This window comes from Patiria miniata, unplaced genomic scaffold, assembly GCF_015706575.1.
Source record: "Patiria miniata isolate m_02_andy unplaced genomic scaffold, ASM1570657v1 HiC_scaffold_20, whole genome shotgun sequence".
NCBI classification, from domain to species: Eukaryota; Metazoa; Echinodermata; class Asteroidea; order Valvatida; family Asterinidae; genus Patiria; species Patiria miniata.
The window spans coordinates 15,771,086-15,794,391 of record NW_024037059.1 but is presented as its reverse complement, the minus strand read 5'-3'; the positions used below and the strand labels follow the sequence as shown (position 1 = coordinate 15,794,391).

Genomic DNA, 23,306 nt, shown 5'->3' with positions numbered 1-23,306 from the left:
CCAAAGCGCGGGTGTTCAAACCCATCACCACATAACATGACATGGGGTCACTGGAGGGGAAAATGTAATTATTAATAAGAGGAAAGCCGGCGTAGTGCTGAACAACATCGATTTAGATCGACAAAAGTGGGACAAAGTCCGACTTGACATTGGCTGGAAAGCACCAGACACCGTACGGCGGAGCATGGGCGGAGGGTGATGTTTTGCGGGGGTTGGCACCAAGCAGGAGGGAGAAAAGGAGCAGAATACTGGCGTCATATTTTATGACGACTGGTACATGGTGACGGCGCGGTGGCCGGTCACGCACACAATCGAACGGCTAGGGTTGGGTTTAGACTTTAACCAGGAACACGGCCATCAACACGTTTTTCTCTAAGAGTGGGAATGAGATAATGTTATCAAATCGAGATAGAATGCCTCCATCCAATCAATTCTTCGGGTGCTCGATTTTCGGCTTAATGTGCAATTAATATGCTGCGGACTATACAGGCTCGATAGGCCTCTGCAATATGCAATTATCTTTAAATAAGCAATTAATATGCAATTATATTTTACCTACAGTGAATGCAGCTTCTGTGCGTGCCTGATCGATATCGATATTATGTGCATTACCTGTGCTGGTATAAATTTATGACTTCCTTAATGTCAATAAAGGATGTTCTTTTTAAAATTGCATATATAAAAAATAGTGATAAATTAAAAAGATCAAATGATTCGGCTGTGGCACAATGAATAATTATTAACAATTTAGGTCGGAATTCAAATGCCTCATTTTAAATGCAGGCGTCATTGGCAAATTTCTAAGTGGAAATTAATATTTTGACAATTTCAAAAAGAAAAGAAACCCTTTTAACGCCCCTTTTAGTGTCAAGGTGCATTCACATACTAGCACAGTATTATTCTCCATTCTTTTTAGAAAGCGCAATTTCAATATAAATTGATTAAATTAAAAACACACCTCACGTAGCACGTAGGGTTGTAAATGTTATCGACACCGTTTATGTTACAGCCCGCCCTCAGTTGTTTCGTAGGAAAATGTTGCCGTTTTAGACTGGTGCCGTATTTCAAACAGCGATCAGTCAAACTTATTAATGGGGTACCAGTCCCGTATGTTATAATGCGCAAGCGGGGTTTTAAAAGCTGTAACGTTGTTTACCGTATCTGTGCAACAAGAACAATTCTCAAAATCAGGAAATTGGTGTCGACATCGATGTATTTAAAGTTGACAGGTATGGAACAAATACTGTCTTAGCTATACATAGAGTATACGAGAGAAAAATGGATATCCGTAGCTACACTTTGCCAAAATCGATATTTGACATATCGGCCCAGTTTTCGGACAGTTCATGTCTCATGAGTTCACAGGGAAAGATTCCCATATCAGGCCATCACTTGTCACCCCCTGTGCACAAACCCTATGGGACTGGTCTGAAAATTTCTAAGTGTTTTCTCAGTACAAATTCAAAATTTGTCCTTGCTATAAATGCTAATTTTGACTTTTTAATTTTAGGACATATTAATTGTCACTTTCTGATGGGTGATACTGATAGGTCATTTAAGGGAAAAATTACTGATGGCCAGATATGGGAATCTTTCCGTTCACAGTACTAGGTAACGTTAGATTTGGAAAACGATAGGCTAGTGTTAAAAGCACTTGTACTAATAAAAGAACCGACAAAACATGACATTATGCTGAGTGCCTGGTATGTGTTGTACTGGTAAGAAAATTTGAGAAACTACAGACCTTAACATTTGTGCCTGAAAATAATTGATCTTTATTCTTATGAATTTTTGCCCGTATAGGGAATTTAGGTCTAACTTCTTTTTTATTTAATTGTATTTCGTAATCTTTTACAAGGGTAGTCCATTTTCAGTGTAAAATTGTTTTCCAAAGGAGCCCTCACATTAAAAACTACAAATTTTTCAATTTGGAAAGTTTCATCTGGATTCTGTTGGTGAGTAAAGTTGACCTAATTTTGAAGGAAAGAATTCCATACCTGTACATCACTTGACAGTCTGTGCACAAACCCTATGAGAGTGAGACTGGTCTAAAAAAATTGTAAGTGTTTTCTCAGTAAATGCTTCAATATCTTCCCTGCTAAATTTGACTTTTTAGGACATGTTATGGCTTTCTGATGGCTGATAGGTCACTGCAGGGAAAAATGAGTGATGTCCATGCATGGAATTCCTTCCATTTTGTATTCAAAGTGTTTGAAGAACCGTGAACTTCTCCGGCATATTTTTGCGTTCTTCCGCTGGCATTCCTCTGTGCATGTGCACCTATGCAAGTACGCAATGTAATATAATAAATTTATCCCAACTCGAGCAACATGTGGCTCGAGTTGGGATAAATTTATTACGTGTTTAACCAACAAGCGCGGTGTCAAGATTTCGAAACGAGGTTGCGCCACTCATTGTTATTGTTTGTTCAATCTCATTTAAATTAAAAAAATCTTATTTAAAAAAAAAAATAAAAATTACAAAAAAATAAACTCTGGTCAGGGTAAAAAGTTCCAAGTCGCCAAAACAGTCACTGTTCATGTTCATTTCAGTGCCTATTCAACAAGGAAATAAATCGGGGACCAGTTCACAGTCAAATATCCAAGTGCTGCCTTTTGTTTTCTGCGTTTTTAATCGCTGGGGGAAACTGTAGACTATAGTTTCTATATTTTTACCTAATTTCTCTTCTGGTTTGCAGTTTTCTAGCGAGTGGCATGGCTGTTAATCTAGATGGGGAGGAACAATCCGTCGTGGTTGCCTACATTGCTCAGGAGATCCGCAAATCACGCCTTTATTTCCAGCTGAAAAGGGCAGCTCAGGTATAAAACCACACGCGGGGATTTATGGCATTCAAGTAGGCTAACGTAAATAAGAGCTCATATAGGCCTAAACAAACAGAGAAATGAGAAGTGTGTGTATATCTAAAGCTATCTTCCATTTCAGTTGCGTAATTTTGTTCATTTTTCTGTTAAAACTGAAAAAACAAATCACAGGCCCCAAATTTGTTTTCCTCTAAGTATGATATTTTATAATTGAATAGTTGTCTTGTTAGTTTCCTAATTTCTTACTTAATCTCAGGATCTGAAAACTTACGCAGAACTGAAAACAAATTTGAATCTTAAATTGGTCTTTAAATTTGTATGCAATGGCAGAATATTCAAATAAGTGAGGATTCCAAACCCACAATGTTGATTCTACTGTGCTACCCACTTGATCACAAATGTCCATTTCCCGGGTTTGCAGAATTCATGATGTTGCTAGCATCATGTCACTCGTTGGGCGTGTTCCCTGGCCACATGGCAGACAGGTGTATGGCTGAGTATTTTTTTTTAAAGGTTAAAGAGGTTGTGGAATGCTCGAAGACATTTCCGTCATTTTTCGGGTATATGTAGCCTAAGGTGTGATGAAATAAAAACGACTATTGTTTCTGTCATAAAATGAGTACAAAAGGTACTTTTGAGAGCTGTTTTTCAAGTCCTGTCATGCCTGTTTCGACCCGAACGTGCAATTTGTGTAAAAGTCGTTGTTGCGGGCAGCAAACAAAACACAGTCAATCGTGACGTAATAAACAGGACTCCCGATGCAGAGTAGCATAAACAAGTCCTGTTTATTACGTCACGATTTACTGTATTTTGTTTGCTGCCCGCAACGACGACTTTTACACAAATTGCACGTTCGGGTCGAAACAGGACCTGAAAAATAGCTCTCAAAAGTACCCTTTGTACTCATTTCATGACAGAAACAATAGTCGTTTTTATTTCATCACACCTTAGGCTACATATACCCAAGAAATGACGGAAATGTCTTCGAGCATTCCACAACCTCTTTAAAATCAAACTACAAACATTTTCTACTCACAACCTTACATTTGTTACAAAAAATTGTGACTGACTGGCCATAACCTTGGCTGCTGATTAAACCTTGCAGCAACTTATTGATGAATGGATCACACAAATGGGCACAATTGTATTCTTCTGTGAACAGTCTCCAGGATAAATACCAGATGTGTGTTTTGAAATCAATAAGTAACTCATCATTTTCGCAACCTTATTGATTTTTTGTCTTCATGCATGTCATAGGCACAGGCAGCCAAACCGAGTGTAGAGATATCGACACTACAGGAGCAAGTGAGCCAAGGCCTCAACGAAACAGGTACAGACAAATTACATAATCAGGGGCGTGTTTTCGCGACCGTGACCAGAAACGTGTTTCCGCTTTGGTCATTGGTCAGGCGTTTTCTCGTCCTCGGTTATGGCTGTGTGACGTCATTGTTTCGACCAAACGAGAACCGAAGGTTGGAGTTGGTAATCACAGATTCAAAATGGCGGAAAATACTAAAACGTAAGCAGACGATATTTTTGTCGTCCCAAACATTAGCGCATTATGAATTCCCTGCATGCAGCGAACCAAAAAGGTTACTTTCTTCTAGAATGTGAAAAGAAAGGGCAGCAGTGGTGGAAACATACCAAATGGTGGCCTGTAAAGTGAGTGAAAATGACGATTGTCGTTTGTCAACGATGTCGTCTGCTACTTCAAATAATACTTTGCTATTATGCGCGCGCGTGCGGCAAATGACGGTTTCTGGTTCTGCGTTTTCTCGCGCCTGCGTAAACATGTTCCTGGTTACCGTTTTGACGTCACAAACATGTTTCTGGTCACGGTTGCGAAAACACGCCCTAGGAGTGGCGTTCTGCCTCGCATTGATTACATTCTTTTGTTATGTAATTCATACTTTGTAACACTTTTTTTTATACATGTATGTGCTGCAGCCGATTTCACAAAACACTGCGTAACTTACGCCATGTGTAGGACTTATGCAACAAATTTATTGCGCTGCTGCGCAATAAACTTACGATCGATTTCAGGAAACGTAGCGTAGCTGCGCAATGTTTTAAAGAATCTAAACATCTTGGACAAGGATATTAATATCATTTAATACAAAGGCTGTTTTTGTACAAGTTTGTTCATTCACGAAATAGTCGTTGAGTCACCTCTGCCCACCATTTTGAAAATAGTTTAGTCCGACTTTCTTCGGAATCGTGCGGCAACTCTAAAAATGTTGTCGCAAGTAAACACAAAACTGTGAGTGTCTTGTATCATCAACCTTGATAACTTGTGCAATAACAGACTCCACGACGATCACGATTTGCTGGTAAAATAGGTAATTTTAGTCGCTACGCCACAACATAAGCCACCTAAAATTGTGCAAGTTGCACCATAATTTTTTTTGCGCAAGTCGCGGACTCACGCAACTAATAAAACTTATGAAACTTTTGTGAAATTGTCATAACTGAAATGTTACACAGCATGAAATGTTGCGCAACTTACAATAAACTGTGGCGCAAGTGGACTAACGCCATGGGGTAAAATTTCGTAAAATTGGCTGCTGTAACATTGGAATAGATCTTTGAACATTTCTTGATGATATGTTGTAATTTGTTTACTTTATTCCCCCCTCATGAACAGAATAAATGCACTGAAAAGTTAGTCAAGTTTTCTTATTTTAGTACAAAATCCATTATCTGCAGTGGTTTCAAAACTAGTTGTTGCATTTGAGTATACCCTTCTGAAGAAACAATGGAGAACTTGTGTTAGGATACGTTTTTGTCCAATTTTGTAGGCAGGTGCATAAAAGATAAACATTACTAGTGTTTGAATTAGCACTACTACTTTCATTTTTTGCAATATTTTGCACAGGCTGGGAACGTAAGCTCCACAATGCTGTGTATAAGCACCTGCTGAACTACCCCAAAAGACCCCACCCCAGCACCCCATCAGACCAGGCGAAGGAATCCCTAGCTTACATCAGAAGGGCACAGGTTGGTTTAACACCAGAGCAGTACGTACGCTGAAATTATACACCAAAACTTGACCCAGTGCGATTGATTTTAAAATTGATGCAAAATTTGATGCGCTTATGTTGCAGACTACCTGGGAGAAGCGTATCCTGAAGAGTTTGAACAGCATGTGCACGGAGCTGTCTGTTCCCTTAGCCAGAAAGGTGAGGTGCTTACACCTTACATTTAATGTCATCGCATTCCAACTTGCTATGTTCATTATTAATTTTCTAAAAGATTAACAAAGAAATTGACTGGAGCGGGGTTTGAACCTGCGACCTCTGGATTGCCGTTCCGGTGCTCTACCAACTGAGCTATCCAGCCCTATGTTGGCGATTCCCAATTTTGTCAGTGTTTTTGTTCAGGGGTGCTAGTCAGAGGCCATAACCCGTATATGCCGTGCAGCCAGGGATCACGCCCAAAGTCACGATGCTAGCAACATCAGCATCTTTGTTAAAAATTGCACAATAACCTAAATATGCAACGTAATGAAAACAACTTTAATTTTGAACCTTTTTCAGAGACCTCTTGCGGAACAAAAAGAGCTGAGAGGACGATGGAACGAACTCGGTGCAGAAGAGCCTGGTGAGTATCCGCCTACTTTCTACACTATGCCCCGCCCCCAACCAATCTGTCTCTGTCAGTGTTCAATTTGCAATTAATTGAAATTGGGTGAAAAAATTACCATTTTTTTAAACAAGAAACATGCACCATACGGACATCAAATGCTGCCAGCAACTTTTAGTGCCCATTTCTGTTATGAATTTGACTTAAGTTTAACCAAGTTAGAGTAATCTTGAGTCCGTAATATCAATGTATTTTCGTATAACCATCAGCTCCCAAACATTATCACAGCAGCAAACATGAGAAAACCCAGAACACATTCAACATGAAGCAAAGTCACATCCTGTCATGACTCCCTGCTGAGAAACAAAACCATCTTAATAAAAATCTGAAAATGTCCTGCCTTTGTCAAAATATCCCCATCCCTAGTTCTCTTCTTTCCCGTGTCACAGCATGTTCTCCCATCAATGCTACACTCGCGAAACATCCAGCTCACTCGGCGAGCGCTGATTAAAGTGATCGGGGATCTGTCGCTTCTGAAATAGATTTCGACAACCAGATTTCCGGACAAACTGCGGGGGCTTGCAAAGCACTCGACACGTGGAGTGTTTTCGCTGCTCATTACTTTTTCAGGCTGATGTAATTGAACAATTTATATTTTCTGCCAGCCGCAAAGTGCATTTAACCCAGATTTTCCAAACTAGAACTCGAGAACATCACTTTGGCTGCGCGGGGGACTTAATGGGCCTTGAAAGACAAAAACGCAGAAAATGTGGAAGAGGATTTCAGAGGATTTAGGTTTCTAACAGAAACGTCGATTCTCGTTAAGAACTCTGTGTGAATGTTACAGAGATTGCCGTATCCAAAGTGTAGCATCAGTCAATGTATTAGTGTTCGTGATCTGTGCTGTTTGTTTTGTCTTGAGAATTAGTGCTGGTTATAACGTTTCATTTTAATAAAGTTAATCAAACGGATTCAGTCAGCCTTGTGATGGCTTATTTTCTTGCGAATAGTACATTCACTGATGGATGATTCATCTGGATGACGGCCTAACTTTATTCTTTTCATGCATGTAGTTGGCGGTTTGTATTTTGTTACTTAGACTGCATTCTCAGATCTGAATGAATTGCATGACATGAAATGCACTTCATTAAAAAACAAGACGAGGTGAGACTAGTAAAGCTAGTCACAGACATTTTGGTCTGAGGAGTCTAATTTATAAGTGACAGTCAGTCGGTTAGTGAGAGTCAGGACACTAGACTGACCCTCAGGGACCAGCACAAAAAATTAAAACAAGATTAAAGAAGACTTATGGTATAGAAAGTACCGCGGTTAGAGACTTGTACGATGACGTATTGCATCGTGGATGCAAATTTCAAATTGAGTTTCGCCCTTTACCGACGTTAATTTCAAGCATTGAATGTACTCAAGACGGAGTTTCAGAGTTCACATTTTTACATTTCCATCTGAATGTGAAGTGAAGCCGAGAGTGCACCAATGCCAGACACAGCTGTAGCGGCAAGTGCATTTGTCCAGGGTTCCGAATGGTTCGTGCATTCGCACAATCAGCAACAGAGGTGTTGACGCGAATGAATTCAAACGCTGCGCCGCAGAAAGACGGAAATTAGTAGCCCTTCCAATGTTTGTCTAGAGTGTTTAACCAGCGACGGCTAAATGGATATCTTGCATTAAGAAAAACAGTCATTTTGGAGATTTTTTTTTTTTTAATGTGTATCTGTGAGGTGTCAGATTTCAGCTAGAATGGAATCTGTTTAGTTTATAAATTGATTTCGCTTTGTGTGGGGGTGTGAATGCTTGTTTAGGCAAGCCGTCGACAATTGTGCACTGTCCCAGCAAGTCAAATTTGTACGCCAGGTTTATTTGAACATGTTTAAGCTAATGCAAGTTTCCAATCACTTTCTGCCTCTTGGAAAACCACTGCTGCATGAACTCCCCGATGTCAATTTGTTGAAACTCTGGAACAAAATCCATGTCTATGTCAAAATACTCAACATCTTGGGAACAATTTAGAAAGCATCTTGAAATGTGCTCTCTTCTGGTGAGCAAAAAACAAAAGCAAAAACAAACTAACCAAAAAACCCCCCACACACCCAAGTGTGTATTTGCCTGCAGTCAGGGACCCCCTATTGTCCCTCTTTTGTTTGTACTTTAACTTTTTGGGAAGACCTCCCATATGTTTTGTACACGAATCCAAATTGGGGACCTCTCAGAGATTGGGGACCCTATTGTCCTCTATTGTTCAACGTCCCCAATTGAATGCAGAAACAAACTAACACACACACACACATACTGAAATTTGTATCACTGTGGAGACATTTCTTTGTTCTCGTGTAGTAAAGTTTTCGAGTTTGAAAGTGAAGTTTCAAAATGCTCTTATTTTAACCAGAATTAATTTCCTTGGCTGAAATTCGGACTTAATATCCCTTTTCTAAAACGCTTCCATTTGCGACGGATCAACCCACCTTGGAAATTCCTAGTTTTTGAGTAAAATCCATAAATCTATTTGGTGAAAACCTTGTGGAGACGTATTCATCTATAGAAATTGCCCTGTGGAGACGTATACAATCTTTTGTTCCCTATTGTGTGCACGTCTCCAGAGGGCACAGTGTATCAGATCAAACCCACACATTTATTTATGGTGTAAATCAAGGATTTTCTATTGTTCCTCTTCATCGATCTTTGTTTAGACTAACTTTTTTGCAACAATTCCCATTGGTTTTGTACAGATTTTCTAATCGAGGACATCCTCGATTTGACTCCTGTCCTCAATTACTTGGTTTTGATTCACATGTGTGTCCTTGATGCAAAACACACACACACACACACACACGTTTACGTTACATACCTAGTGTGGACATTCCCTTGGTTTCGGAAAAAAATCATTTTACTCTCACTGTGAAAACACTTTCAATCCAACTTTTTCCTATGATCCTCTTTAGTGTTTCTCTTCATTTTGCCACAGATACACCTAACACAAAACTGCCTCTAAACCTGTTTTCCAGAGAGGGCAAAATGTTATGTGGACATTGCTTAGTCCACTTCACGTCAACACAACCTGCATAATGTGGACATCTTTTGTTCACAAGTCCACATAGTGACTGTAAGACAAACTCACACACATAGGAAGAAATAAAATCTTTAGCACACAATTTTGAGTCCCTGAAAAAAAATGTCGTCATTTTAGAATTATGATTCAACTGTTTCATAAAGTTTCTCTTATGTCACGCATCACTAAATATGATATCAATATGAAACATCATTACGAACAAGAACAGATGCCACTTCTCCAGAAAGACAATTGTGATATATAATCAGCATTTGAATGATTGATTTATTCTTTTCTAATGGCGGCATCCTTGAAAAGATGGAAAACACTGTATTGCAACATTTCAATTAGAAAATGGAACAATTGTCTCCCTGCACTTGTCAATTTGCATACAAATAATTACGTTCCCTCAGATGTTTTGTGTCAATCGATTTCATGTAATGGAGTCTCCAGATTTATAAACAATTAAAAAACACCTGTACTACACGCTGCACTGTTTTAACCTACTGTCACCCACACATTGGAAAAAATTTTGTTTTAAGTTGGACAACCATTTATTTGAGTGCCACACCCAAAACTGTTAATATTGGATAGTTTTAACACCCAAAAACTGTCACTGGGAAAGACTTTAGCCACAGTTACTTAATGACATAAGCAATATGTCGAACTTATGAAATCACAATCAGGGATCATGCACAGAGGATGCATTTTCATATCGCACATTTATAGAGTAAAATTTTCCCCTCCTCTGCCAACAGATCTGAGTGCCTTCCGGCCGGTGTACGCCCCTAAAGACTTCCTGGACATGCTGATCACACTGAAGAATCCCAACTGCGCCACGGGGAACCAGTTTGTGGGCGGTTCCCAGAGCTGGGGACTCGTCCAGCTGCCCTTTAGAGTCCGCACATTGGATGAGCTGGTACGTACGTCCCTCACCCACTGATAAGCAACAGAGCCTTACAAATCCGCAGCACGACATACTCTAAGCGACGTCTCGGCGTTTGCGATCAGTGCTCCCTGTAGTCCGTGTTTGCTTTCCAAATTGGCCCTTGAAATTTTTTTAGGGGGCTCCATGTTCACAGATGGCTATCAAAAGACGACATGTTTTTTTTTCTGGTGAAATTCCATCATGATTTTGGTTTTATCCGAAAAGGAAAACTGTAAAACCTTTTCAACTTGAAAGTCTGAATTGGACATGTGATGCCTGTCCACTTCAGTTTGTCGAGGGGGTTGTTTATGCCCAGAAAAGTCAGAGAATGTGTCTTGTTTCTATTTGTGTGTCTCTTTTCCTAGAGATGCCTTGAAGCTTTTCTCATTTCTCAAGCCTGCAGGTATTTCTTGGAGAAACAACCAAGAGTGAAAGTAATGTGTCAGAACATCAGGCCCTGTACATTTGTTTGTTTTGTACGTTTTAGGTCATTCCAGTCAGTAAACATTTTGTAGCAGTTTTATTTGAAACGTTTGTTTGAATGCTGGGAGGCAGGTATGATAAAACCTCACTCGCACTTCGGCATAGTCTCTGCTTCAAACCCAGGCATAAGCATGCCATATTTTGTTTGCCATGCTTTATATGGCTCATAAAAATATCTATAATTTTTTTGCACACTATACTCTCTGGAATTTTCTCATTAACACATATCATTGATGTGAAATGTCATATTGAATTTTGCTAAATGTATTCTCTAGGTTAAAAAGTATAACGTCAAAAGTAGTTTGACACTTCAAGAAATTGCTCAAACTTTTCTGAACTGTTTTTTTTGGGGGGGGGGGGGGCAACAATGAAACTTTCCACAAAGAAAATTCAGCAATGACTGAAAGACAAATATAATTGGCGACAAAAAATGAAGGAAAGTGCTCCCTGTATTGAGAGATAGCATGGTGTAATAGAGACACACATTCGTGGAGGCCGTGTTATATCCCCCCTTCCTTTGAAATTTGTAAACTAACACGAAACCGCTCTCACGTTTGTATCCATAAATTGTCCTTTCTCACAAAGAAACTGTTCTTCAAATCCATCTGCAAATCCAATTAACAGTGGTTTGTGAAGATTAGTACCTCTAATTTGATTCTTGATCTGTCTAGAAACAGAGCCCCTAGAGTAATAGCGGAAAAAAACACATGATTGTCCTAATAATTAGAATTCATGCTGTGCAATTTACGCTGGGGTTACGGGTTTTGTTCATGTAATTATGTTCTTAAGAAAGAATGAAAACATCCTCAGTCTTAGAGTCAGTTTCTGTACAAGAAGGGAATGGGTTTCTTCACTCGGCATTCACGCCATCACAAAAGAGCTTTTTCACCAGAAAATAGAAGAAAATGTGTTTTTCTACCCATGTTTCTTTTAATACTGCCACAAAGCTGAACTGTGCGAGGCAGAAAGTTTTTGTCTTTTAAATCTCTCTGATCAAGTTGAACTTTGACCAAAAATAAGGCCTTTTGGCTCATAAATATTCACCAGGGATAATGACCTTAGATGTTGTATATCTGCAGCTACAGTCCAGCCAAATTTGTGCCAAAACTATTGAAGTGGCTGTAAGAATCACTTTAAACTTACCAGTCAAGGGTAATAATATAAAAAGAACTTTTTAGTGGACCAAGCTTTTTTTTACACAACACACTTGCACAATGTATGATACTTTATTAGAAATAAAGATAGTAAGTCTATAGAATAGTGAAATGTGTGTTATACTTACAAATCCAAAGTCCCTCCTTGCGGTTGAAACTGCCTCTCGGGAAGATATAATTCTTGGCCTGCAAAGCAAGAGATTTGAGATATCAATCTCGGCAGTTGGTACAATTGATTGATCTTCTTGGAAACGTGCCAACCTTTTCGGCACATATGAACATATCTCCTTGTCAATTATTCAGCTAGATTCCGATTAAATCACCAAAAGACATGAGTAGATGGCAATATCATGAATTAGACAACTTGTTTGTCAGAAAGCGTGCCATTAGCCATGAAGCCCATCAAACACTGGCTTTGCTAGTAGTGCTTGACGATATCTGTTTGGATACACGTGTTTATGAACAAACCTTTTAAGTGGATTAGCGTAGAAGACATATTGTTAATGTTTGATGGTGGTTGTATATTTGTGTGGGTGGGACTTGGGCTGGACATTTGGTAATAACATGTTCAGGAATAAACAGGAATCATCTAAAGGCTACTGCTACTGTATAAAAACAGTGATGAACCAGCTGCCAATCCAGTATTTCAAGAGACTGAAGACATTTCATTCAGCAGAGAGGATTGATTTCGGGGGCTACTTTTGTTCATTCAGACAATGGATTGTAGAAGATAAAATATTGGATTATTTATTATTTAAAAAATAATCCAATATTTTATAATAAAAAAAAAGAACTGTTCACTTCGTTATCCAAAAACGCTAAAAAAAATAAACAATAAAAAAAAATATTAATTAAGACCACCTCTGTAGTAAAAGTGCGACTTGAAGACTTCCTAAATTTAGAGATAACTAAAAATCAAACTCCCCACAAATGTATATTACGTTGTGTGACAAAGCAAGGGAAGTAGGCTGGCTATAGGCGTCAAGCTTAGGTTGCATTATAAGTTTAAGTTCACATGCAAACTTGTCAGCTGGGACAAATGCCCATCGGTGTTTGAGGTGGTTTGAGTGGTAATCACAAGCCAATCACATGTCAATTACCAGCCAATCATAAGCCAATCACAGGCCAATCATAAGCCAATCACAAGTCAATTGCATGTCAATCACAAGCCAATCATAAGCTAATCACAAGTCAGTCACATTGTCAATCGCATGTCAATCACAAGCCAATCACAAATCAATGGCATGTCAATCACAAGCCAATCACAGGTCAATCACAAGCCAATTATGAGCCCATCGCAAGTAAATTGCGTGTCAATCACAAGTCAATCACAAGCCAATCACAAGTCAATCACAAGTCAATCACATGTCAATTACAAGCCAATCATGAGCCAATCGCAAGTAAATTGTATGTCAATCACAAGTCAATCACAAGCTAATCACAAGCCAATCACAAGTCAAATCACAAATTGGGCCACAGGCAAGAAGGGACAGCCAATGACAAAAGAATGCTCTTGTCACAGTTTATTTCAGTAGCTTGTCAGTTATTAAGTTGACTCTTGTCATGGAGGTCTCGATTACAACACTGTGTTTAACACATGATCTCCAGTGACCCCGAGAGATAGTGAACTTCACTTGTCCTGACAAACTAAGAGTCCTAACTCGATCAATTCCAAAAGTTAAACTGGATGTGTCTCCACACAAACAAACATTTTTAATGATTGAATTGCTTAATTTTAGCATTACATAAGTTGATGCAAGGGTTTTTAATTGAGACGAAACAAAAAAAGTGGCACATGATAAGTAATGATTTAATTGAAATTAAGATTAAGAATCCTGTTCTTATGTAATTCCAGAACATTCAGGAAGTAGTAAGTTTCACTGTTTATGCTTCAGTTTTTTTTGGGGAAGTTCATGATTACAATGATATTGTTGGAAGCCCAAAAAGAATGCATAGTGACGGAAGTGACATCCTTTAGTAACTCATCAGTATAGAGGAAACAATTTGAAGACAGCATTGGTTAATTTTTAATTTGTATTTCTATGTCCTCAGAGAGAGCATTACAAGGAATTTTCAGCCGGTACCCCACAGACTGGAGTAGATGACCATGCAGATACTTCAGCAGGTGGGTACCAATCAAAATCACCCCATCCCTCCTCTGATAAAAAAAAATCATCAAAATTTAAACATCCTGTCGACATTCTACATGTATGACCACTTTACCCCTCCCCTCCCCAATATTAGTTCTTCTTTTGTTTTTAATAAGGACACGTTGAGAGAAACACGAATATCCCCGTTCACCTAAGGACTTGGCAATATTTGCCGGGAGTAAATATTGTAAAAACTCTCCCAAGGGCCCTTGTGGCTCGGACACGTCTTTTCAAGTGCTGCTAGGGATCAAAGGGGTTGTTTGGAACACAAATCACGACAGAGTTATGAAAATGTCCAGGTCAGTGTTGCCAGACGTGCTCGTACCTCCAGCCGAGCTGGTCTAATTTGCTACATTTTATTAAACTTGTGTGAGCGAATTTCCGGAACATTTCCACTCCTGTCTGGTGTTAATTCAGTTGTGTCAAACATTAAAATGAAGAGTGAAGGTGGTTTAAGTTTCAGTCAAAGAAAAGGAAACTTTCTCAATAGCAACAGTCGGAGCCGAAGCATACTTAAGTTTTCTTCCAAAATTTCCTTTCTACTTCTTGACAGAATAAGTGCCATTCAACTGACTACAGGTCTAGATGTCACATTATTGAACAGAAATCATCAGAAGCTTTAAAAGCTCCCTGAGAATGCACACACAAATATAAAAGTGGCATTTACATGATCTTTCTGCACCGTCGCTGATATGCCGAAAGTCTGCTGTTAGCACAAGGGATTTGCGCGTATTTGTTGTTATCAGAGAAAACACGCCTTGGACTGCAGAGTAACATTAGATGTTTGACAACAAGAGTGTTACTGCCACTATCTGCGCACAGTCCCTTTGTGTGATGACGTAAATGCACCGAGGTGACAAGCACCTACGGAGCCTCTATAGAAGTTGCGTATTTAATGAACGCAAGCCGGAAGCATGAGACACAGCCAATTGTGTTCCTTGCGCCTATAATTGTCAGTCGCACTCTGGCAGTTGACGAGATAACGTTCACAGCTACGTGCAAAACGTGGATCTTGTAAGACTGACGGTTTTTAATAGGAAAATGATGACAGATAAAAGCCAGCAGCTGCAAAGCATAATCTAATTTTTAAAACACAATTTTCTTCTCTTTTTTTTTTTACCCAAACACGCACTTCTGGAGAAAAACATACTATCAGCTTTTGAACTTGGTTTCTCCAAAACAAGAACCACACAATGTTGTTGTCAGACCACACCAAAGTTCCATGATAGATTTTTTTTTTTGGGGGGGGGGGAGGGGAAGCTGAGGTGGCCCTTACAAAATCTTTCAAGTAAATACACTGTACATAATGTTCATCGCGTTGTATTTTTTGCAATCTAACTTCTTAAATATAACTGGAATGTTTCCACATGAAATTAATTTTCTGTATTCTCATAATTTTGTCATTACTAGTAGTCACATTTTCCCGTTGTGGAGAAAGCTGAATTTTCGACGGGCAACTGATTAATTTTTCAACGGTGGAAAAGTTCTACGCATGGGTTTATGTTAATACTACTTTAATAACATGCACTTAGTAGACTCCAAATGATAAATGACTGCTTTTATGGTTTTATACAAACACTGGTTCGTTGTTTGTATTTCCGTAAGTGAAATGTTGTTTTTCTTATAAAGCAAACACTGCTTGTAATTCTGTGCATGATTCAAAAAATTCCCTAGTGCTTTTCGTTACGGACATTCAGCATTATAAAAGTAATGAATTTATATCTTATTTTTTCTACGTTGTATGACAATTGCATGCTTAAGCTTCCCTAGGAACCATGTTTACTTTGCTGGGTTGACTGATGAAACCACTCTAACAAAATAGTCATGTTCGTAAATAATTTGCAGAGATCAGCACAAAATGACAAAGAACAGAATGACGAAGATAAAAAATATCCAAGTTTGGGACATAGCCGATCTATTTGTAGTGTTCCTTCGGAACAAAACATTCCTTTGTTCCAGGAATTAACAGTATGAATTGATCCCTCAATCAAATAAACATATTGTCCAATCTTGGTTATTTATTTTTCCTGTGGGCTCTCGGAAAAACACTGAGCATACAGTGTTTACAAATTAAACTGGTAAATTTTGGAATCAGCATTAAACATTTTCATTTTGATTTTGTCATTGTATAAACCTCCAAGAATTATATTCCCATCAAAAAATTTAAAGAAAAAAAGAAGACAAAACTAAAAAAGAAACCACAAAAAGGGGTGACAAACTGGTTTGCTGCTACATGTATAACTTAATAATAAAATTGAATCGAGATAATTGATTTAAGTTTGATTCGAACATGCTACTACACTCACCCAAAAAAGAAAGTCCCCCCTTAATACTTTTTTGCCTAACTTAAAATTTCTCGGCACATCTTGCTCAAATTACGACTGATCAGTACAGAAATTCCTTTGCAATCCAGCCATATTCTTTGTTTGGCCCAAAACAGTGATAATGTGTACAAGATTATGCAATTTATGACAAATGATACCGAAGAAAAAGTTGCACTTTTGTATGCGCGCAAGGTGAGTGTGAACCACAACCTGCACGTATACAAAAGTGCAACTGTTTTCGGTATCATTTGTCATAAATTGCATAAACTCGTACACATTAGCACTGCTTTAAGCCAAATAAAGAGTATGGCTGGATTGCTAAGGAATTTCTGTACTGATCAGTCGTTATTTGAGCGAGGGGTGCTCAGTAGTTGGTGAGTAAGACAAAAAAGTATTGGAAGGGGGGGGGGGGGAGGACTTTCTTTTTTGGTTGATTGTAGATAATGATCATACCAGTGATATACCAACTAGGTTATCGAGTCTTACTTTGTTGGCCTTCCAGTTACAGACTTTGTTTTCCTTGTTGTATTTTCCCCCAATTATCTGTGCACTCTCACAGTAAATCCAACATCTTTCTAACTTCCCCAATCTTCCCATCCCGACTTTATCTGAAGCTGCCATGTTGAATTTCCTCTGCCATGAATAAAAATCCAGTCTGGATTGCTGCTTTCATTTTTTTTGGCTGGAGTTGTTTGTGGCACTGAAAGCTGGACGAACCAATGAATATCCCGCTAAGCGTCGTGTAACAGTATCAAGATCAATATTTGCTCAAAGGAGATGTATTCAAACAGAGGCACACGACCAGAAAGTTTAAGTGGCACTGAAGAGCCTTTGACCTACTGGTATTTTCTTAGTTCAACGGTGTGTGTTGTGCTTGCAAACGTTGAAAACAAATAGTTTGGATAGGTCTGAGAGTAAAGCTAAGAGGGGGAAAGGGTTTTCGGGAAGGGCCAGGTCAACAAAAGTTTGTCGGGGCAGGAAGTACCTCATAAAGATACATGCACTTCTCTCCCTCCACTCAACTTTGATGTATTTTTATTTTCCCTCCAAGCAAATTGAATTGGTTCCACCTATGGGACGGCAAGACGCAGCAATGGTTATTCAAACATAAGAGTCGTTTCCTTCCCGCTTGATTCCGCCGGAGTAAATTGGCAACACGGAGGAAGCTCCTTCGATTCATCCAGCTCGTAAATTTGATCTCCTCCATTTGAATGGCTTGCCAAACTCTCCAGTCGGTCCCCAGACTAAGGGGGACCGCAAACACAATGCTTTCTAATTCTGTAAACGAAAACAACAGCTGGAGATTCGAGCAAACAGATTTGGCCATTACGACATCCGAAGCACTAGCGAATGGTTGACATAGAGAGCAAAATGCCAGTTTAGAATTCCTCTGATAGCTAGGATCCAAATGGATGCTGCATTCGTCGGTTTCATAATGAGACAACTTCAGACAAGCCTTGCATGGATGATTCATGTACTCGGTGGTGATCGTGTTTATGTTAAGAAATAAACATTGTGGAAGCAATGCAGTGAGAAGGTTGCACTCCGATAATAAGAGATACTAATGAAGGACCCATTCCTATGGAACTTCTATTTGACTGCACAAATTGCTACAGAGATGAAGTGTAGCTAGGATTTTAAGCAGTTACTTCAACTTTTGAATGAGGGAGAACCAATTTCATGTTACAGAAGAATTACACAAATGTCAATGTTAGACTTTGACTAATCAAATAACTCTGGTTGGTTTTGAACTTGGTCCCCTTTTTAATACCCTAATGTGCACTATCAACAAAGAAATTGGTTAGTGGCTATTTAAATCTGACTTACATCAACTTACTTTTTTTTTTTTGTATTTGGGGTTGATATCGAGTTCTGCCGCTACGCTTATCGCATAGCCAATATATCTCTTAGGTTTTCATTGTTTAAAGGTAATATGCAACATTTGCAAACATCAAAAAACAAAACTACCAAATTATTATGAAATACCTTACTTGACTGTAAGTGAATAATAGTCTCAGGCATTCTGTGAAAATATTGCACCGGGTGTGCTGTCATTTTCAAGAAAAGTGGAGTTTTTGTATCAATATCCAAAAATGGTTGGCCGACCATCGTTGACTTTTTTTTTCAAATTCTGCCCCAATTTCCTAAAGTAAGTTGGTCCACATTTTGTTTGCAATCAGTTACACATCTGTGAATAGGTGCAAGCCAACTAGTGTGGTTCCCTGACCTTACAATTCCCGACATCTGTAAATTGCTCTATTTCGTTCGAAGTAGGGTCAGGGAACCAGACCTCAAGAACAACTTTTTTCCCCTTGGTTTTCCAGCATCTATGAACACAAAACTTTAAACAGGTCAATGTAACAATATTTGCTATGAAATACTAACCCCCAAATCCATCCATTTCTGAAAATTACAACAAAAGCAAACATAGTACCTTTAACATAGCTGCAATCGTAGGTCCTGTAAATGGAATAAGCACGATTAGATCGAAAAAAAAAAAGATTCATCATCAAATATTTACCACCTGTATCTTTTTACAAGCAACTGAATTAGGCTCAGGAAAGTACACATGTGTTTGCAAGATGTTTGCCTTGTTATCACTCACTACGTGCGACTACGACTGATTACAGGGATGACAGAGTCCCAAGTCTGGGGGGATTTTACGGTTGTCAGACAGGATTCAGTCAGGGATTATGGGAGTAGTTTCGCCGATGACAACAAACCCATCCCGCTGTAGGATACAGGGTGTTTCTGTGGATGTTATACTAACTGTGTTTCTGTGGGCATTACGCACAGGGAGAGGCATAAATAGACCTTGTGTTCATTTGTTGTTACTGAACTTAAGCCCTGTAACAAAACAAGCCTCTAAGATGGCTGCTGCATAAAATTTCAGTGACCCCTCCGAGCGTGTAGCTTCTTGTCCTACCCTCCCTCCCTCCCCCCCAGAACTTACACTTCAAACTTTGAACAAAAATACTTTTTATTTTGTTATGGCAGGGAGCAAACGTTGCACAGGTGAAAGTTTTAGGCGTCATAATCTCAAACCCTTCAAAATGATATATTTAATGAATAATAAACAACATTGTGACAGGCCGAAAAATTTGGATTTGTAAAACATATTTCTTCGTGTGTTGTCCCCACCCAAGTGAGCCATTTTGTACAATGGAATTGTTTTCAATATTGTTGGTACTTCCATGATTATGCGGGAATCGTTATCCTGCTCCTGGCAAAAACAGTTTTAGTGCATTGGTAAAAACTTGCAAGTCTGAATGCATTAATTATTCCTTGACTGTCTTGTGATGCCTACTTTACAGAACTCTTTGACGCGGAGAGGATGCGTTTGGGTCGGAGGATCCTACAGGCCAACCACTCGGCACTGGCCCAGCAGTATGCCAAGACTGGCTGCCCGGGAGGCTTACGAGCTGACATGTGGGCGAGCATGCTGGGCGTCACCACTGATGATATCGTGAGTACTGCTTTTTATTTTTATTCACTCTTTCTTGATTTTAGGAAATTAATCAACATCTATTTGTGGATGTTGGCGCAACATCTTCATTTTTGCATGAAGGAACATAGTCTCGGCAGCTTTTGTAAAGACAGTAGGCCTATCTGCTGTTACGTGTATAAGAAAGTGTTATTACATTCTGAGTACTGCTGTGCTTTTCATTTTATACTATCCATTCTGGTTAAACTAAGTTTATTCTCTGTACAAAAAAGATGCAATTGTTGTTGCAAGCCCTGCATGTAAACGTACACCAGACACTTAACACTGTATTTCTTTGAAAACATCAGTTTTGAAAACATAATCATCCGATAACTTGGTTTTGCAACACGCACACGAATGCCCTTTCGGTCGGTCCAATCAGCATGCGTGAAGATGGGCATTGATTTAACGTCAAGACAAAACGTTTTTCCAGAGTTCCATGAATTCTCCACAGAACCAAATCAGTTAACACCTTGGTGAGCACTAGGCCTTTCTTAAACTACGGATGACTTGCTTCGCGCACATGTTGTCCGGTTCTCTAAACTACTTGATTTTGTTTACTTGAAGAGGAGTACACTCGAGCAGCATAATGGTTGTGCTTTACTGGGAACTACGCATACACGTAGTAGTATAGACTTCAAATGCCAATGTTCTTCGTAAGATTGTACAGCTTTTTATGCTAGTTGAGGACATGTTTATGTACTCTTAAAGGGAATATACAACATTTGCAAACATCGAAAAATAAAACTACCAAGTTTTTGCGAAATACCATAATAGGATGTTGGTAAATGACAGTCTAAAGCATCCTGTAAAATTATGGCACCTGGTATACTGTCATTTTCAAGAAAAGTGGTATTTTTGTATCAATTTCCAACGCTGATCGGCCGATCAGCGTTGGAAACAACTGGCTTTTTTTTCAAATACTGGCCCCAATGGACCATTGCACTTGTTTGCAATCGATTACAAACCTATGAACGGGTACGAGCCAGCTAGACTGGTTCCCTGACCTTACAATTCCCGAATGTATGTAAACTGCTCTAATTCTTCTTATATGGAGTCAGGGAACCAGACTACAGGAAAATGATCGTTTTTCTTGGTTTTTATAGCATTTTCGAACCAAAAACCTCCAAAAAGTCAGTGTAACTATATTTGCTTTATATTTCCAACCCCCCAATTCCATCCATTTCTGAAAATTACAGCAAAAGCAAATGATGTATATTCCCTTTAAATTGAGATTAAGGGTTGTATTAAGTTTATTTATTTCTTATTTACCCTGGGGAAACCTCTCAGTGGTACCGGTACACTGTTTTCCAGAGGTGCCCAGCAATTATACAGTACAATTCATTTAAAAATTACAATTGTAGAAAACACTAAAAATAGTAAACAGTTAAATGCGGGGTACATAAAAACACTTAAAATATATATTTAAAAAAAATTAATCACGGACCAGCCAGAAAAAACAAGCAATATACAGATACACACACCCCAAATAAATTGCACTGAAAAAAATTAAGAACACCCGTGCACTGCATAAAAACTCTGCGTTCAACCTGAGAGAACTACATGGAGAAAGTTGGAGAAACGTAAAGAGTTTACTCCTGTTCTTGTTCGAAACAAGAAGAAAAACAGATTCAAGAAAACGGATTAACTTTGTTGCATTTTAAACTATGTATTTGATTCCTTCAGGTGCTGTTTTGAAGTTCTCTTGGTACGGTATCTTTGGTGTTTACATGTATTTCTTCGATAGATTTTTGTAGTTAGATTTGTTTTATTTTTTATTTTTTAAGGAAAATTGCCCCAGGCAAGACCGTAAAAGCCACTTGAGATTGTCAGTTGTTTCAGGAAGTTTGTTCCAATTCAGTCTTTAATGCCACTCAACAGAAAAGCTGGTGTTTGACATGCAAGTCAAGTGATATTCTGCCAGTGTCATGTTGAATTGATGCATATTCATGCGCAGTGCCTGCGTGTCAAATTCTGAAAAACAGACAGGTATGATGCCCAGTAGTATCTAGTTGTCAGTGTAGTGGTGTGACGTTCAGCGATGACTCACACAGTTTCGGAGTGTTTTAGCGGTGAAGTTTGTATTGCAGTCTGAAGTGTGGCCCTGATGAAGCACCATGATCTAATGAATGACTCTTTACAGATTGATTTTCCCCATGGCATTTGCTTATTTTAGATTTCTGGGTTGAGTTTTTGACGAAAATCATTTTGAACAGTTTAAGACAGCGGTACACGGTCTTTCCAGGAAAGAAAAGCAAACATACAACGTGAATTCTGCATTTCGGAATTTGCAAACCTAATCGAATTTGTCCTGAAATTCAATCCAGCGCGTTCCTTAATTTTTTCCCCTCCGGTGTCATTGGAGAACCAAGCTACCACAATATTTGCGTTATCCCGCAATAACCTTGTCGCGCTGTGGAAAAAGGACTCGCTGGGGAGCCCTCATCCCAGTTGAGAAGATCTGATTATTGCCTGTCTCATTCCCGAACTCTTTCTGGACAAAATGTCCTAACCGAATTCCTCCTGAGGCATCTACCTTCAAATCACATCAAACCCGTTTTTGGATTAGACCACGAACACTTTTTTTTCTAGGTTGGTGATCTTGCAGAGAAAGAGGTTATATTGCGGTTAACGTTGATGTCTTGATTACTTTAAGTGTAGCCTGCCTGATAAACAATATCTTTAGGCCTCCATTATTACGTCTTACAGACAAGTAATTGTGAAAATCTATTCTGAAGCTGTACTCTGTACATGGGATGATCATTCTCATGAGGGAAATATTTCTGTTAATCCTTTTTTATGTTGATGTTCTGTGAAGAGTGTCCTCGGGTACTTCTTTTAGAGAGTGCAGATAGAAAAGATGATTAAATATGTTTACAGAGGTTGTGTCTCAGAAATTGAGTCTTTCTTTCTGACCTGAAAGAAAGGGGAAATTTGTTATTTTCAGTGTAAGAAGCTAAGGTTGTAGCATATTTTTCATGCAAAGACAAAAGTGAAGCAAAATTCGTAACTTCAACAATTGAAGTTTACGTACACATCTGTAGTGATTTTCACAGATAAAAATGTTCATTTTGCACTGAATTTTCATGAAGCACATGAATGACTAAACCGATCCTCAGAATATGCTGTAACAATTCAGGTCATATTTGTTACTCTCGTCCCTTCACCCATGCATATTTTGTCAGTACTGATTCTATCTGTCCAAAAAAGTAATAAAAATGTAAAAAAGTGATAACAAAGTTATTACATTGATGGGAATGTCTTTGTCATTCTGTGGGACGTGAAAGTTTTGACGCACGTCTCACACACTCTAAC

The 23,306-nt window shown here is 38.8% G+C and overlaps 1 protein-coding gene across 1 annotated transcript in view; it reads left to right on the top strand.

The window, feature by feature from the left end:
* Positions 1-1,155: 1,155 nt before the first annotated feature.
* Positions 1,156-23,306, top strand: part of LOC119727549 (TBC1 domain family member 19-like) — a 35,543-nt gene continuing 13,392 nt past the window's right edge. Inside the window, exons 1-9 of the mRNA XM_038199469.1 lie at positions 1,156-1,229; positions 2,699-2,819; positions 4,080-4,152; positions 5,698-5,819; positions 5,927-6,001; positions 6,359-6,422; positions 10,227-10,387; positions 14,086-14,158; positions 19,822-19,973. Coding sequence (XP_038055397.1) covers positions 2,715-2,819; positions 4,080-4,152; positions 5,698-5,819; positions 5,927-6,001; positions 6,359-6,422; positions 10,227-10,387; positions 14,086-14,158; positions 19,822-19,973 — 825 coding nt within the window. The 5' untranslated portion in view covers positions 1,156-1,229; positions 2,699-2,714. The remainder of the gene's footprint in view (positions 1,230-2,698; positions 2,820-4,079; positions 4,153-5,697; positions 5,820-5,926; positions 6,002-6,358; positions 6,423-10,226; positions 10,388-14,085; positions 14,159-19,821; positions 19,974-23,306) is intronic.